The 15,324-nt window shown below is 44.9% G+C and overlaps 1 protein-coding gene across 4 annotated transcripts in view; it reads left to right on the top strand.

Annotated features, from left to right (window-relative positions):
* The first annotated feature begins 315 nt into the window (after positions 1 to 315).
* The window catches only part of DZIP1L (DAZ interacting zinc finger protein 1 like), a 34,363-nt gene continuing 19,354 nt past the window's right edge, over positions 316 to 15,324 (top strand). Inside the window, exons 1-4 of one of the 4 annotated variants that reach the window (XM_081301553.1) lie at positions 316 to 545; positions 8,254 to 8,835; positions 12,197 to 12,281; positions 14,878 to 15,002. In XM_081301553.1, the coding sequence (XP_081157679.1) occupies positions 8,335 to 8,835; positions 12,197 to 12,281; positions 14,878 to 15,002 (711 nt within the window). In that variant the 5' untranslated portion in view covers positions 316 to 545; positions 8,254 to 8,334. Of the gene's footprint in view, positions 546 to 659; positions 1,049 to 5,303; positions 5,567 to 5,719; positions 5,838 to 8,253; positions 8,836 to 12,196; positions 12,282 to 14,877; positions 15,003 to 15,324 lie in introns of those variants that run through there. The other 3 variants (XM_081301555.1, XM_081301552.1, XM_081301554.1) reach the window with 3 other exon arrangements.

The raw sequence follows: 15,324 nt of genomic DNA, 5'->3' as shown, positions 1-15,324 counted from the left end.
AAGAGCCCATAATTTTGGGAATCGCAAGGGATCAGGGAGAGAAAATGAGGTGTGTGGAGGGGAAGGTGGTTGCCATCTGATCAATCTAAAACATATACCCAAAGGATTCAAAGGATCAAAATCTAGAAAGTTCCCCTTAGTTTTGGGCGGGTGAGAAGAGCTGTCTGCGGAGATGGGGCGGAGCTGCAGTCGCCCCAGTTTACAGCAGGCCCATGGCTGTGGGCCTGGAGGGGGAGAAAGGGAGCACGTGGGGCGGGGATGGGGACTGGGGTGGTAGGGAGTGAAAGAAGGAGAGGGTTGGAGCACTCCAGCCGCCCTGGGCTTCAACACGCCCAACTCTCAGCAAGGCCCGGGAACTAGTGACTTGGATCTTGGATTTTCTTAACGGATTAAATGTGGCATTCCCTCCGTCCTCCCATCCGTTACAGATCTAAAAATAGCTCGTCCCGGGGGTGCTGGGAATAGGCTCCGCCTCTCCTTGGAATGGTTGGGACGCTGCGGAGGGAGCCGGAGGCTACACAGACCCCAAGCCTGGAGCTGCTGGCGTAAGGAGGCGATCTCGGCCCCTGACCCCTGCGGGTGGACCGCCCTGGGGCGGCGGGGGCTAGCCTTCTCCCCGCCGCGGAGTGCGCGAAGCCCCGCTAGTGGTGGCTGGGGAAGCAGCATCCCTGGGCTGCGCAGGGCTCCGGGCTGTCTCTGGGATATCTGGGGCGGTAAAGTGAGTCAGGCAGCGGGCCTGGGGCGAGAAGGAAAGCTAGAACCCCGAGATCTTTACCCGCTGCCCCCAACCCCGGGTGAACCCCCTGGTGAGCCTGGCCGCCTGGGAAAACTATGCCAGGAATTCAGCCCGGGAGGGGCGCAGGAAGGCGGCGTGGCTGCAGTCGGAGCGATCCGGACGGTGGGCGGAAGGAGGTTAAACCTTGGCTGCCCTGGTGTCCTGCAGGGGTCCAGCCCCGCGCCGGGACTGCCGGCTCTGCCTCCCGACCAGCGGCTCCCCGGGCTCCGCTGGGCACTCCGCGCCAGCCCCTTTGGCCTGCTCCGGACCGAGGTACCCTGGGAGGGAAGGACTCACCCGGGCGTTGGAGGCGCGGAGTGGGAACGACTGATCCCCCCAGGCCTCGGCTTCCCTGGGAGGCCTTGCCCTTTTACATTTTGGAAGAAAAAAAAAAAAAAAAAAAAAGGAAAAGGAAAGAAAAAGAAAAAAAAATGTGATTTAGGGGGCTTGATGATTTGAGTTCTGTAGTTAAAGGGAGATCTGTTAGCGATGAGACGACTTTTTAAACAAACATGTTGGCATCTCTATTTACTCCCGGTTCCACCCCTGGACTGGAGTTTAGCAGCGGCAGCAACAGGATTGTTGATTTGAGGTGGCGGTGGAAAAAAGTCCACAGGTGTAAAAAGCAGATTTTGTTTTTTGGTTTGTTTTTTGACAGTTCTGCAACTCGGAAGATAGGGCATTCAGTCCTCATGTCTAAAATACTTCCAAGGGACATCAGTCAAATCTCCACACCTACTTTTATTTTAAAGAGAATCTTTGCGTGGCAGAAATTTACAATAGACTTTTGACAATAAACGTAAACACTGTCTTTTAAAAAATACCCCCTTGGGATTGGGATTATAGCTCAGTGGAAAAGTTGGAGATTAGCATGTGCCAGGCCAAAGGTTCATTCCACAGCACCAGTGCACATAAAAAAGTGAATAAATAAAATTAAACTACCTCCTTAAAGTTGCTGGGAATAGAAGGCCAGCTGCAAGGGAGAGAGCTCTATTCCTGGTGGAATGGATTTCTCCTTCTTGCTATTTGAAGGTTGTGACCGTGGATGCAGCCCCTAGAGAAACAGGGAAGAGCGGGAAAGGGGGACTCCTTTGAAAAGGGCAGAATCCAAGATCAAGTCTAAAGTCTGTAACTGTAGTGCTCCAGGAGAGCCCCTAGGTCCCTCTGATCTCTATGGAGTCTCCTTGCACTCCCTCGCCTGTGCTGTGTGCAGAGCCTGTTTGCAAACTGTGGGAAGGTTTCCTTGGCAGCCATAGCAATTAGCACTAATGATGTGCCCCAGTTCCCCCAGGCAGGTTTGGAAGCCAGGGCAGGTTTGTAAATGATTGCTTGGCAGCCCTTTAGAAGCTTGGCACCCTCCAGAATCTCCTCATGGGGGCTTTCTTGAGGGAGAAAAGACAGTACAATGTTGTGTCCTGCTGTCAAGTTAAATAAAAAACCAGGCATTTGGCCAATTTTGTGGAAGTTATCTTTGATCGATTTTAGGTGGGAAGATTTCAGAAGAAATGTAAATTCTCCAGGAACTGTTCACAGTGTGATGGCTGCCTTGCTGGGTGGTGACCAGGGGTGTGCAAAGCAAGGGTGGTAGATGGGTTTTCCCTATTGGGTGTGGGATTGCCATGGGTAGAAGCCAACTCTCCAACAATAAAGTGCTAGCACAAATATTCTTTGGGGTTATTAATTCATGGTATTGGACTGGGATTGGGAAGGGAAGTTTCCTAGAGCCCCATCAAAACATGTAGAGGTGGATGACACAGCTTCAGATTTCCTAATGACAGTCACATCTACTTCAGTGTCTATTCCCAGATGTGGAGAAAGCACTGTGCTGATAATTCAGTCAAGAGAAAGCACGTGTCCTTGTCCCTGGAGCACGTGGTTTCCAGGTAACCTTACACACTTTCATTTGGCTTTGTCTTCTGTCTACTGTAGCCAGAAAGCAAGTTGTAGAGCTGAGTCGTGTTCAGACTAGCCCTGCAGACACGGGGAGATTTTAAGATCTCCAACACTGATCCTGTCATGATTTGCTGTAAACCCTGTCAGCCCTTGCACTTTGGTCAGGAAGTCTCAGGTACTGTAATTTCCATAATAGGAAATAATTTATATATCATCATCATCACTCCCCGCCCCCATCCCATTATTGGGAGTTAGTTTGGCATAATTCAAAAGCTTTCAAGTTAGACAGAAGTTGGTTGCTTAGTAGCTGAGTGACTTGGGGCAGGTCTCTTAGTCTCCCTGAACCTTGGTTGCATTTGTCAGATAAGGCAAATCGTAGCTTCTTAACAAGGGTATGTGTGGGCTGGAAATAGCACTTTTAAAGGCTGGTACAGATCTGGAATATAAATGTCTGATAAATAATAGCTGCTATCATCATCATCTTCCAATTCCCACAGTTCTGCTTTTAATGCCAGAGCCCTAGGACTTCTGAGAATTGGACCCTTGGGGTTCCAGAGGGAGAGAGGCATGGTATTTTGGGAGTACAGTAAAAACTAATTCAAAATCCTGCATAACTGGGAGTGAGAATGTTACTCTCTATATTAAAGGAATATGCTCAGAGTATGAAGGCAAAGGTTTAAGAGTGGCTCAGGATGCAAGCTATCACACCAAGGGCACATAGTGACAGTGTGGTACTGGGATGCCTTACTGGTGTGCCTGAGCCCACCCACAGGGCTCCTGCACTCTCTGCTTTCATTAGTAGCCATTGGAGTCAACCTGTGGACCCAGGCGGTCAACAAATCTAGCATTTTACTCTGCTATTTCACTCCAGTGAGTTCAAATGAAGGACTCCTAACTTCATTTTTACTCTTTACCCTAATTCTTGGTGGTTCATAGCTTCATTTCTTCAAGACCCCAAGAATGTAGGCAGCTATTCTAAGATTTGGACAATGTTACTCAGCTCTATAGCAATCTGAGCTCAGGAAAATTGGTCAGGGGCTGGAATACAACAGATAGGAATGAATCCTGGTGAAGGTCCTGGAAAGCTTGGAGCTGGAGGAGGAGAAACAGAAATATTCTGGTAAGGGACCTTCCTTGGTGCTCCCACAGCACCCTCTCTTAACTCCTTCCCTGGCACCTACCAGTCTGTGAGTAATTTCTGTGTTTTTCTGCCTTTTTGGAGAACAAACTCTGGAGCCAGACACTGCAGTTGGCATTGTGTGAAAGTCATTTCCTCTCTGTTCACTCTCTCAGTTTCTTCGTCTGTATGATGGGTTGTGAGAATTGAACCAGATAACACACATAAAACTTTAGAACTGTGTGTAAAACATAGTTGGATTCCACAGATGTTAACTCTTTTTATTGACAATGGCAGGGACTGTTTGCCTGGGTCACTATCCAATCTGAATGTGAGTTACGGTGCCTGGCACTTAGCAGGGGCTCAGGAATCCTGTGCTGATGGATGGATGAATGAATATTACACAGCCACCCCACATGGACTAGACTGTACACTCTGTGCTCTGGGACACCAGGAGGGCCAGGATATTTTGACTGTGGGTCTGGAAGGGCTTTCTGGTGGTAATCATGATAAGCAGGGCTTTCAGGCATGCATCCACCCTCAATAGGATCAGAAGGAGGTGGCTGAAGCTCTATAACAAGAGGTGGTGCTCAATAATGGCCAACAGTCCTGACCAGAGGTTACCTGCCTAGGTTTGCATCCAGCCTCTGGACCTTGGTCAGGGGTCTTTACTTCTCTGTGGCTTAGGTAATAAGCATACTTCTCCAAGGGGTTGTTCTGAGGATTACATGAATTGTACTCTGTAAAGCTACAGAAAAACAGTGCCTGAGACTCAAATAAACACCCAGAGGTGTGAAAGTGTGTACAGAAAGTAACTCGGTGGTGGAAGGTACACTTAGAAAGGTGGTTTGGAAAGAGTCATAGACGTAGTCTTGGGATGTTGTTCTTAATGAATTTGCAGTCAGCCTACAAGAAACACCGTTCTTTTCCAGATGGCTAAAGTTCAGTGGCGGCTGCTCTTTTTAAACAGGGCACACCCTCCTCCCTCCTTTTCCTTTATCCCAGCACTATCTACTATGGTGGTTCTGAACCCCTAAGTATGAGAAGCTACATTTCTAACAAGTTCTTGGGTGCTGCTGCTGCTGATGGTCCAGGGAACATACTTTGAGAACCACTGCCTTACTTTATCTTGGACTCTAAGGTGGGGAATCAGTTGCCATTTATCATCAAACTTGTGCTGTGGCTTCTCCCTTACCTGGCACTTCAGGCATGTAATGCTACTTTCCTGGTGTTGGTAGCACTTGGGTTTGCAACTCCAGGTATAATCAGTTTAGAAGGGTTGGGCCTTAAGGTCACAAGAGAGAAAGGCCAGAGAGAAAGAGATTTGGGGGTGTCTGAGGCTCATACGAGAGCAAGCCTGTCGTAGTTGAAGCTGTCTGTGTGAACTCATCCCCAGGACAGTGTGCAGGGAGAATGAGTCATGGGTGAACAGAAAAATCTCAAGGTTACACTAGCAGTCCTGCTTTAAGTGAAAGGTGAAAGAATAGTCACTGTTTAAAGAGGAGGCAAAGAGGTGGGAGGAGAGCTGGGAGAGTTGGTGATGGGCAGTTTTTGGCCTTGTTCTTGGGGAGGACTGCTGGGAAGCAGCTGAGACCAAAGCTTAAATAGTTAAGCAGTGAAGTTCTCAGGTGAGCTCATGGTCTGTGGGAGGACAGGAAGCAGGTGTCCTGTTACCCTTGCCTGCAACATGCCTGGTAACCTGCTGTTGCTCTGAGGCACCGCTTGTTGTGAGCAGTTGTCTCTGGGGCTCCAGTGGTGCAGTGAGCTTGGAGCTAAGCATGGTGAGTACCATGTCACCCAGCTCTTTTTTTTAATTTTTAATTTTTTGGTGATATGTTAAGTAGGCCACGGGGGGGGGGGGGGTGTATTCTGGATGGCTGTGTTTTTGGAGTATGTTAAGGAAGAGGATCCGAGAAAAGAAGGAAAGATGGGAGCTGAAACTGAAAAGGTGGGTCTGCAGCATCCTGTGGGCATTGTCAAGACCTGGCGAAGAGGCCTGCCCTTGGTGCTGTGACAAGAAGGAGCCACACTGAGCTGGACAGTGGGGAGCAGGTGTGTGGTTGATACATCTGGGAAGCCCCCAGTGCCTAGCATAGGGCTGGGCCCATGGAGGTGTACCTTCAATGAATGAATGAGTTGGAAGTTTGAGGGAAAAGGACTGAGATTCTAATCAAAGTAATAACCCCAAGAATCAGTGTTTAGTAGTTCAAAGTCCACAAGCTTTGGAACCAGAGGCCTGGGTACTGGCACTTCAATGCTGATCTTTCTAGCTGGGGCAAGACACTCACCTCTCCAGACATCAGTTTCCTTGTTTGTGAAATGGGAATAATAATCCTGTGCCTGTTTGTAAGTTCGTGTGTAGACTCCCTGAGTTGTGAGTGCCATGCCCTCGCCTCTCTTCCACTTCGTACAGTGGCCTGTCACTGCCTTTCCCAGATGAAGAGCTCAGCAAGCCCAGGTGCTTTCCTGGAGGTCCTTCCCCTGTGCCAGCCCAGACTCTCTCCTCAAGGCCTTTCTCCTTCCTGGGGTCAATGGCCTTTCTTCTCTTTCTACCATATTTTCATGTCTGAATCACTGAATCCAGAAAGAACTTGATTAAATGGGGTAACATGTACCTCAAGGGAACTGCAAATAACTTAGAGAAGTGGAAAATGAAAAACAGATGTCCTCCAGCCTCCCTTTCCAGTCTCTAGAGGTAGCCATTGCTGACAGTGTTTTGTCCATCTTTCAAGAATTGCCCATGCAGCCTGGGGTGGTGGCTCAGTGGTAGAGCGCTTGCTTAGCATGTGTGAGCCACTGGGTTCGATTCTTAGCACCAAATAAAAATAAATGAATAAAATAAAGGTCCATCAACATGTAAAAACATTATATATAACCCAATTGTCCATGCTCATGAAATCCTGTAGATAAATGAATTTATGCATGAATAATAATTATATATTTCATATAATTATAACAGATACAGATTATTCAAATTATCTTTGGTTTGTGTAAGGCCTATCTATCTGACCATCTCCTGTCTATCTATGCCATCTTCATCAATTCATTTATTTATTAATTTGTACTCCCATTGCCCTCCTCTCATAGGTGTGACATATATGTAAATAAATAATATTTATAAATATTATTAGTAATTAATAATAATTTGTGAGCTAATAAATATGATTATATTAATATATAATTAACCAAATGAAAGTTTATGTATATATTAATATGTGATATTATTATTACATATCAGTATATGTGAAGCTGCCTTATACTTATCAATAGCAGTATTTTATTTTATAACAATTCCTTATTTCCTTGTACTTCATTTTTATAACAATTCCTTATTTCCTTGTACTTCATTTTTATAAATGATACTACAATGACAATTTTTTCTCAAGCAACGTGAGTTTGTCTACAGAGTATATTGTAGTTCTTTTTTCTAACAACCTACCTTATTTATTTACTTACTTTATTTATTTTTAAAATTTTTTTAGTTGTTGATGGACTTTATTGTCTTTATTTTTATGTGGTGCTGAGAATCGAACCAGTGCCTCATATATGCTAGGCGAGCACATTACCACTGAGCCACAATCCCAGCCCCTATTTACTTACTTTAAATTAAATTATTGATTTTTATTTTATTATTTTACAGTGCTAGGGGTAGAACCCAGGGCCTCGTGCATGCGAGGCAAGTGTCCTACCTCTGAGCTACAAATCAAAATTTACAGTATTCACTTTAAATTCCCTCCAGTATCATCAAACTACCATTTGGCTCAATTCCTAGCACAGCAAAAAATTGAAGGAAAAAAGCTCTTTCTGGATTGAACATAATCTGTGCAGAGACATGGCAGCTTTCTTGAGCCCCTCCTGGCAAGGGTAGACATCATTTCACTTACATTCCATGGGAGAGAATTTAGATATGTCATCACACCTCACTGCAGGGGAAGCTGGGAAATGTAATCCACCATGCTCCACTAGAATCCTGTGATGACAGAAGGCAAGGATTGGGTGGTTAGTAGATGGTTCTGCCACCCTTGGCAAGTGGTTGGACATTGTCCTGAGACACACGTAGGGTTGCAGAAGGACCCAGTTATACATTTGACAGCTCCACCTGACAAAGTTCTCTGCCAGGAACTCCTGCGGTAGGTCTGGAAGGGTTCTCTGAGAACCTACTGTGTGCCGGGTACTAGGCTGGGTGCTTCACCTGCCGCATTCCTTACCACAATTCTGATAAATGGGTCTTCTGGTCCCTGATGTATTTAGGAGGCTGAAATGGAGAGATCTTGCCCAAATAGAGGTTTCAAATCTATACCCATGCAATTAATTGCAAGGCCCACACCCTTCCTTTCTATGGCTCTTGCCACAACATGTGTTCCTCTCATATAGTAACCACTAGCCCACTTGACTCATGCTGACCAGCTGCACAGTACATGCAGCCACACACACCTTGCTTAACTTAGACTCTCTTCTCATTTTTCAGGCTCTCTTTCAGTTCCTTGGCCAGCAGCTGTGGCCTTGGTGGCATCACAGCCCGGTGGTCAGTCCAGGGTTTCTCCCCTCCATGCAGTCCACAGCGGCTACTACTGAAGGTATTAGCAGCCCCCACTATGGGGTCTACACACTCCCCACTTTCAAGTTCCAGCCTCGCAATGAGAGCATAGACTGGAGGCGTATTAGCGCCCTGGATGTGGACCGTGTGGCTCGGGAGCTGGATGTGGCCACTCTGCAGGAGAACATTGCTGGTGTCACCTTCTGCAACTTGGACCGGGAGGTGTGCAGCCGCTGTGGGCACCCTGTGGACGTGGTGCTGCTCAAGGTGCTGCGCCTGGCACAGCTCATCATAGAGTACCTGCTACACTGCCAGGACTGCCTGAGTGCCAGCGTTGCCCAGCTGGAGGCACGGCTGCAGGCCAGCCTGGGCCAGCAGCAGCAGGGCCAGCAGGAGCTAGGCCGCCAGGCTGATGAGCTCAAGGGAGTGCGGGAGGAGAGTCGCCGACGTCGCAAGATGATCAGCACCCTGCAGCAGCTGCTGATGCAGACAGGCGCCCACAGCTACCACACGGTGAGGAACCACCATGGTGCACAGGGTGGGAGGGTGGGGTCTGTGTGCCCCAGCCACCAGGCCACCTGGCCAGCACAGTCCTGGGTCATAAGGCCAGTATGGGTCATTCTCACTGGTTAGGAATAGATTTGAGAGATGTTGCTTGTGGTCTGAGATCTGAGCGTGTCTGATCAGGTTCTACTCTGTATGTTTATGTATGTGTGGTAGTTGTACACTGTTGAGAGCCACAGCCAAAGGGGCCCCAGCAAACTTCCAGCTGCCAGCAAACTTCCAGCTGCTGGCTGACTCACAGCAGCCCCAGCAACATCTAGCTGATTGGCTCCTCTGCAGTGATGTTCATTGGGCTGTTTCCCTGCCCTTCAGACTGCCAGCTGATGATTGGCTCAGAGGCCCCAGCAACATCTAGCTGATTGGCTCCTCCACGGAGCTGCTGATTGGGGGACTTCTTTGGCTCCGCCCACGCAACCCAGCCAATCGGCCTCAAGAACAGGAGGATTGTGGGAGGTGGTGAGGGTTGTGTGGGGGTGAGAGGCTTGTGGGAAGCCTGTGGTGGCAGTTGGGCTCCGAGGGTTTTTTCCTGAGGAGCTGTTTTGTTTGGCGTTTGTAGTTCTAAAAATAAAGTTAGTTTCTTTTGACAAGTGGCTCCTGAATTGTGCCCAGCCAGACTGCGGCAGTACACATGTGAGAGCTATGTATGGAGGTGGTGTACGTGGAGTATGTATGTGTATAAGCACATATACAGGGTGCACGTCTAGTGTATGTATTTGTGAAGGTATGCCAGTGTCTTGGCTGGGCACAGAATCACGAGCCACCACACAGCTTTGTCGATTCAAACAGCAATTCTTTATTCCCGAACTCACACCGGCCTCTACACACACGTTCTGGGGAAATCCCAGTTCTGCTGCCGCCCAATTCACCTACTCCACGAGGCTTTCTTTTCCAATACTTTCTGAATCTCACGAGAACACAACGGGAACTCAAGGATCGGGCATGCCGAGGCAGCAGGATACGCCCTATTCCCCCGCAGGGTGCACCTTAAACCTGGAACTTCCCTAAACCCAAGGACGGGATACTTCCTAAAACCTGATCAGCTCTAAACCCGGATCCGCCCTGGTCCTTGAGCAAGGTCACCTTACTAAAGCATACATGCAATGTCCCAGCAAATGTCCTCTAAGCAACATGGGGTACGCTGGCAAGGAAATTTCGATGCGTCATTCCTACTTGGCAATGGCCCTCAGCAAAGGTATGCATGATATGTGTATGTGTGTGTGTGGATGGTGTGAATATGTGTGTTTAATCTGTGTTTGTGAATCTTGGAGGTACTTCAGCAAATGATATTTGTGTTTATGGAGAGTATGTGGCTTGTCACAAATTTTTGGTCTGGTTTATCATGAAAGGTACAACTCAAGAGTGTATATATAAAGATGTACTTTGTGTGAAAGCATGGTGTATAAGTGTGTAAGGAAGTGTGTTTGTACTTATGGAGGATGTGTGTATGGATGTAAATGTGAAGAAATGAAGGACATGTAGTGTACGTACCTATGTATGTGTGTATTTATGGAGGGTGTGAGTGTGTGTGTGTGTGTGTGTGTGTGTAGAGAGTGCACTGTGTAAAGACGTATGTGTGTAGAATCAGTGTGTGGCAAGGGAATAGTAGGCCTCATTTTTGGAAGGGGGCTCCACTGTTTACCCAGGTGATGGTTCATTACCCTGAGCAGCTTTTGAGCATTGGAATATGTCTCCATGGAAAATGCAGACTGGAGACATTGACCTTATAATAAATTGTCACCGTGGCCAAGCTCTGAAGGTATGGACACAGGTTATGTTGGTTAGGTTTCAAGAAACTCAAAGTTTGGAAGTGATGGGTGACTTGTTTTTTTTTAGTTCTCGACAATACTTTTTGACACTAGGTTCTCGTCCCCACATCATCAATTCTTTTTTTGCAGGGGGAGGGTACCAAAGATTGAACTCAGGACCACTCAACCACTGAACCACATCCCCAGCCCTATTTTGTAATTTTCATTTAGAGATAGGGTCTCACTGAGTTGCTTAGTGCCTCACTGTTGCTGAGGCTGGCTTTGAACTCACGATCTTCCTGCCTCAGCCTTCTGAGCTGCTGGGATTATAGGCATGCACCACTGCACCCAGACCCACATCAATTCTTCAATAACAGCTGAGAGTCTTTTTTTTTTTTTTTTTTCTGCTGGTGCTGGGGAATCAAAATAAGGGCCTTGAGCATGCTAGGCAAGTGCTTAGCATTGAGCCACACCCTAGCCCGACATTGGCTTTTTGTTTTTTTAGGATTTAAAATCACATATATTTCAGTTATGTTTTATTTTTTAATTTAATTTAATTTATTTTTTTAAATACACTACAACAGTGGAATGCATTACAGTCCTTATTACACATATAGAGCACAATTTTTCATATCTCTGTATATAAAGTGTGTTCACATCAATTTATGCCATTATACATGTACTTTTTTTTGCATTCTTAATATACACATATACCACAATTTTTCATATCTGTTTGTATATAAAGTATGTTGACACCCAATTCAAGTCTTCATACATGAACTTTGGATAATGATGTCCATCACATTCCACCATCATTTCTAATCCCATGCCCCCTTCCTTCTCCTCCCACCCCTCTGCCCTGTCTAGAGTTCCTCTATTCCTCCCATGCTCCCCCTCCCTATCCCACTATGAGTTAGCCTCCTTATATCAGAGAAAACATTCAGCATTTGTTTTTAATGAATACTTTTTTATGAAAAATTTGAAACATACCAAAGCAGAGAGGATGATATAATGAACCTTCATTTACATACTGTTAGCTCAGAAGTTCTCATCTTGTGGCCAATGCCATTCCATGTGTATCTCTACCCACTTTCCCCCACTCCTGAACTACCCTGAAGTGTATTGGTCATATACTTGTATCTATAATGTTTCAGTATGTATCTCTAAAGGCGAGGAATCCCATTTTGAAAGATAAACACACCCCTATCATCACATCCTGAAAAATCAACAGAAATTCCTCAGTATCATTCCTCAGTACCAGTCAGTGTTCAGAGATCCCCAGAGCATTGATAGTATTGGGCAGATGTCACCCACTAAATCAAATTCTTCTACCCAGTAAATCAAATTCTTAATTTCTTGCCCTTTTTTTTTTCATAGTGCTAGACATTGACCCCAGGGCCTTGCATGTGCTGAGCATGTGCTCCGTCACTGAGCTGCATTCCCAGCTCCTCAAATTCTTTGTTTCTGAAGTAGCCCAGGGGTCCCAAGGGAAGGGGTGTTTTGATATGTGGAAGATGTCTCAGGAGATTTAATGCCACACTCCCAACTGCTTCCCTTCTGTGTAGTGCCACTTATGTGACAAGACATTCATGAATGCCACTTTCCTCCGGGGTCACATGCAGCGCAGGCATGCGGGAGTGGCAGAAGGAGGTGAGTCAAGTTGCAGTCCCCCTGACCCCACCACCCGCAGGGAACTGAGGAAGGGCGTAGGCTGGCATTCAGTGGACAGGGGGACCCTGTACACCCATCTGGGCCCTTAGAGTCTCACCATCCAGATGCAGATGGGGTGACCTACTGTCCACAGAGGGGGATCCCACAGGGGGTTGGATGAGTTGTTGACTGCCTGTATGGGGAAGATGAGATGGGAGTGGATGGGTAGTTTCCAGTCTTAGCTTTGTCCCTATCTGTGATGTCACTTAGTCATTGCTCCCCTTCTGGATTTCTGTGGACTTCCCAGAGAATGGGACAGGCAGATGGGGTGACTTTGAAGGACCCTTGCCTCCCAGCTGTATGTGAATATGCAGTTCCATGAGGCGTGCTAGGAAGGAGCTTAAATGGGGTAAAGGAGCAGTCAGACCAGATTTTTGACTTTTCCATATACTTGAGCTTACCTTGACTTAACCACTTAAACATTTTACCATTTGAATTCCCAAATGAGTGCCAAGACTGTGTGTTGTTCCAACAGAGAGATCGTCATACATACATCTACTCTTTGAGGTTCAACAGACATAGCTAGCTGTACAAGTAAGATAAATCTAAATATGTAACATAAATATAAAAATCCCATTAAAGAAAACCTTTTTTATTTTCTATTATTTGAATTCCATTTTTAAAATAGTATCATATACCTAGCCTCTACCTCTATTATGTGTCTAGTTGTTGGTGCATTGCAGGCTGCTAAAGAAAAATAGATTTCCATGTCTACTGGTGTGTTGATAAAAGTATATGTCTTTGATATAGAAACTTTAAAAATAAGAATATAGGAAAGAGAAAATAAAAATCATGGACAATATCATCAACAGTTAATATTTTGATATACTGTCAGGTTTTTTTTTCTGTTACATATGTAATCATAATATGCAATTTTTTTGGGGGGGGGTACTAGGGATTGAACAAAGGGGCACTTGACCACTGAGCCACATCCCCAGCCCTATTTTGTATTTTATTTAGAGACAAGGTCTCACTGAGTTGCTTAGCACCTTGTTTTTGGTGAGATTGACTTTGAATTTGCAATCCTCCTGTCTCAGCCTCCCGAGCTGCTGGGATTACAGGCATGTGCCACCACGCCCAGCTTCATAATATGCAATTTTGACTATTACTTATTTTCATTTAAGAATATATCAAGCTTTGTACACTAAATTATCTTTGAAAATAGGATTTTTGATGACTAAATTATATCATGTGGCTATTATAACTTATTTCATAATATTCTCCCACTGAATATGTGGGTTATTTAAAATTTTTCCTATCATATATGACAGGATGATTGATATTCTCATATGTAAATCTTTGTGCATATCTCTTAATATTTCCTTGATGAAAGGAGTAGGGAAATATGTTCTTGAGGCCACTTTTGCTACACGAATATTCATGGCGTATTATTCTCTAGCAGTGGGCTCCCCAGAGGCCCAGCTCTGCTATTCCACACTTGCCAGAAATCTCCTTACTGAACCAAAATAATTTATACTCCTTCTAAAAATCACTTGTTTTCAAAAAAATCCAAACTGAGAAAACCACTTCTTTTCAAAGAAAAATATTCAAACTTTTATAAAGTACCATCTATCTAGAGATCACTATTAATACTTTAAAACCTAACAAATGATTAGACATAATTGGTGTCTTTATTAATCCTTAACTCTTGCATTTATTTGTATGTATTGCAGTTTTAAAAACATTTTTTTTGGTTGTAGATGGACACAATACCTTTATTTTATTTTTTTTTATGTGGTATTGAGGATTGAGGCAAACGCTCTACCCCGAGCTACAATTGCACCCCTGTATTGCAATTTTTATAATTCATTCGAGATTATTTTTTTAACTTAAAAAATTGGAAGCAATGCTAAGAGAGAGATGTTATGAGTTCTCACACAAATTGGTGCCCCAATGAGATAATACATAGTTAAATTATCTATATTTAATCATTTCACAGGGTGTATATTCTTTAAAGCATCACATTGTGCATGATAAATACATACGATTTTGTCTGTCAATTAAAAATTTTAAAGTAGACACTTAAAGCAATGTTGGTTAAATTTTTTCCATGCTGCCTTTTTTTAAATTGAAGTTTTAAACTGTACATTTAAATAATATTACTTAAAAAGACCTTAAAACTACAATTATGTTTAATTTCTTTATGTTTTCCTCTGCTGCAATGATATACAGAAATGTTTCCATCAATAGATGGCATATGCATTCTCGAATTCTGTTTCTGGTACTCTAGTAATTTTGTGCTTCCATGTGACAGTATTTTCAGAATGCTTATTTTAAATGACAGTACAATAATAGTTCATATTTATTGAGCTGTCATGAAAGCACTATGCTGAGCATTTGCATTATCACATTTCATCCTCACTAACCCCCTCTGAATTGGGTGCTGTTGTGATTTCCATTTTGCAGTTTGGGAAAAAGGGTCAGGAATACTATGTGCTTTGCCCAAAGTCAATGAACTAGGTGGCAAAGCTGGTCCTGAACTGAGGTGTGACTGCAGAGGCAAGAAACTACCTTTCTACCCTCTCTTGTCATGAAGCCCCAGGAAAACAGAAGCAAGAGAAGCCTGTGGAGGAGGTGTTGGAAGAGCTACAGGCCAAGCTAAAATGGACCCAAGGGGAGCTGGAAGCTCAGAGGGAAGCTGAGAGGCAGCGGCAGCTCCAGGTGGGCACAAGAATTGGGGAGACTTAGGTCACTGGCGACTTAGACCTCTGATGCACATGAATCCCACAGAGCTGAAATTCCAGCTGTCATCAGAGCTGGGAGTCAGAGCTAGAATGGCACCTTCTTGGATGTGGCAAATGATTTTAGGTAGTTTGGAAGGGAGAATCAAATTATTTTGCCAGACCTGTGTGGCCAAAAGTAGAGTGGAGAGTTGCAGAATTCTTGCATTAGTCAGCACCCCCTGAAGCCATTGATCTTGAATTTTAACTCCTTACTCTATCCTCTTAGTTGGTTTTCTGAGAACAAAGACTGGATTTGATTC

This window comes from Spermophilus citellus (genome assembly GCF_964194105.1).
Source record: "Spermophilus citellus genome assembly, chromosome: 7".
Taxonomy (NCBI): domain Eukaryota; kingdom Metazoa; phylum Chordata; class Mammalia; order Rodentia; family Sciuridae; genus Spermophilus; species Spermophilus citellus.
This window is presented reverse-complemented; position numbering and strand designations above follow the sequence as displayed.